The sequence below is a fragment of the Bison bison genome, unplaced genomic scaffold, assembly GCF_000754665.1.
Source record: "Bison bison bison isolate TAMUID 2011002044 unplaced genomic scaffold, Bison_UMD1.0 scf7180017864289, whole genome shotgun sequence".
Lineage (NCBI taxonomy): Eukaryota > Metazoa > Chordata > Mammalia > Artiodactyla > Bovidae > Bison > Bison bison.
The window spans coordinates 10758493-10760486 of NW_011494861.1; the positions used below are offsets into that span (position 1 = coordinate 10758493).

A 1994-nucleotide genomic window follows, 5' to 3' on the forward strand; every position below is an offset into this window, starting at 1 on the left:
TGGGGATCACACAGGAGTGATCCTAACTTTAATGCACCTGGGAGCATGTGAACTGGAGGGTTGCCAGGGCGTGAGCTCAGAGGGTGCTGTGCTCCCAGCAACAAAGCTGTAAGTGAGGCTGAAATATCTGACCCCTGTCTGTCCACACTCTTCATGTTCCATGTAGTAAAGTTAACAGAACATCACAGTGAAACCCATTTTAGAATCCATTTAGGAAGAGTGAAGTCAGGAGCACTCCCTCTCTAGGGTCTGTCCCATATCCCAGAGACCGGTCAGGGCCAAACAGAGGCGTGGAGAGTACACCAGACACAAGTCCCAGGCTCTCCATGCACCCTGGGCTGGGGAAGAAGAGGTAAGGAAAGGGCTGCGCGGCAAAGATGGACAGACTGGGATGGAGCCTGGTCGCAGGGCCTCATCCACATGCCTAGGAGCCTGGATGTTTCCCAGAAGCAACTGGGAAAGTGGTCAGAAGTCTCACATCCGTGTTTTCAAACACGGCTCGGTTTCTGCATGGGGGAAGTGACAACCTGGTGCCCCAGGGACCGGATGCCCCGAGAGGCTGTGGCCAGGATTCAAGGGGAGGAAACAGAGGTGGCTGAGACCCTCTCAGGAGGCAGAATCACTGAGCTTGGGGACAGGGCTGGGGGACATCTGCAGACCCGGGGAAAGGCCAGTTCTGTGGGAACAGGGGGTTGGAGATGGGGGAGGTGAGGGGGCACACGGGGGTGGGGGTGACTCACTGCTCGTTACAGGGGACCTTGAGCAGAGACAGTGAGCACAGTGGGGCTGAGACCGCCCTGCTACACGCCGACTCCAGTGGAGTCACTGGCTCCCTGCGCTGATGCGAACCCTCCCCAAATGGTGAGCTTGCCTCACACGATCACGCTGCAGAAACACTGCATCTGCCCTGGACACCTGCTGCTTACTGGGAGCCTGGGATTTGGCATGTGTTAGGTAGAGGTGCCTACATGACTCACCCCAGGTTTCACGATTCCTTTCAGAGGAATTCAAGGAGTCCCGTAGGACCCCATGCGGGGGGACTCCAGCCAGTGCACGCTTGGGTTCCTCCCAACTTTACCTCGAGCATCTTTGCCTTTTGCCAATTTTGCTTTATACCCTTTCCTGGAAGTAAGTCTCAGTCTTGAATTCAACATTGTGTTAAGTCCTGTGAGTTCTCCTAAGTCACTGAACCTGTGGGTGGGCCCTGAGGACTCTGACCCAGAACACAGTACTTTTTCAAATAAAACAAATTGTGTAAGTTCAAGTCATCTGGCCAAGAAAATTCCAAATTGAGTATATGCTGAATGTCATAGACCAGTAGTTCCAACCATTTTAAAGCAGAAATCTAACACATACAAAGCTTTTAAGTGAAGCTCCTGGTGTTTATTACTTTACTGCACTATCAGTGAGACCCACAAGTACAGAGACAGACCTCCCACTCACAGGGCCATACCAGCATCCAATCCCACACTTGTATCCCATACAGTGGGATGTGCTCAATAAATATTTTGCAAATAGAATCAAAGAATTTAGCTTCATTTGTATGAAATTCAAGTCATATGACACCAGCTGAGAACAAAGTTAAGTGATGAACCAAAAAGCCTTGACACTTGCAAACAGGAGGGCCCCGCAGATAAGAGCGGAAACCTCACGCCAACTCAGCCTCTCCGCAGTTCAGACTAGAGAGCAGCAGAATCCCAGAAACACCCCTTATCTTACCGACTTGTTGTCTGGAAGCAGGAGTGTAAGCCGACCAAGAAAGGGTTGCTGGATGCCTGCTCAAACACGTGCTTCTCTGTCTGTACCCAGTCAATATCCTGAAATAGAAGCCAGGGAGTGTGAGTACTTCACAGACATCCTGGGGAAGGGGAGGCAACAGAGGAACTCTGCCAACTCTGCTTGAGGGGAGACAACGCAGAGAGGAAAGAAAACTCCCGCTGAGACATTCTCCATCCCCACCACTGTCCCCGTTACCATCTGCCACCTTCACTGTC

At 51.8% G+C, this 1994-nt stretch overlaps 1 protein-coding gene across 2 annotated transcripts in view; it reads right to left on the reverse strand.

Moving 5' to 3' along the window:
* The window catches only part of PRKCZ (protein kinase C, zeta), a 101763-nt gene that overhangs the window by 13430 nt on the left and 86339 nt on the right, over positions 1-1994 (reverse strand). For both annotated transcript variants that reach the window (XM_010849984.1, XM_010849985.1), the window contains one exon: positions 1720-1817. In XM_010849984.1, the coding sequence (XP_010848286.1) occupies positions 1720-1817 (98 nt within the window). The remainder of the gene's footprint in view (positions 1-1719; positions 1818-1994) is intronic.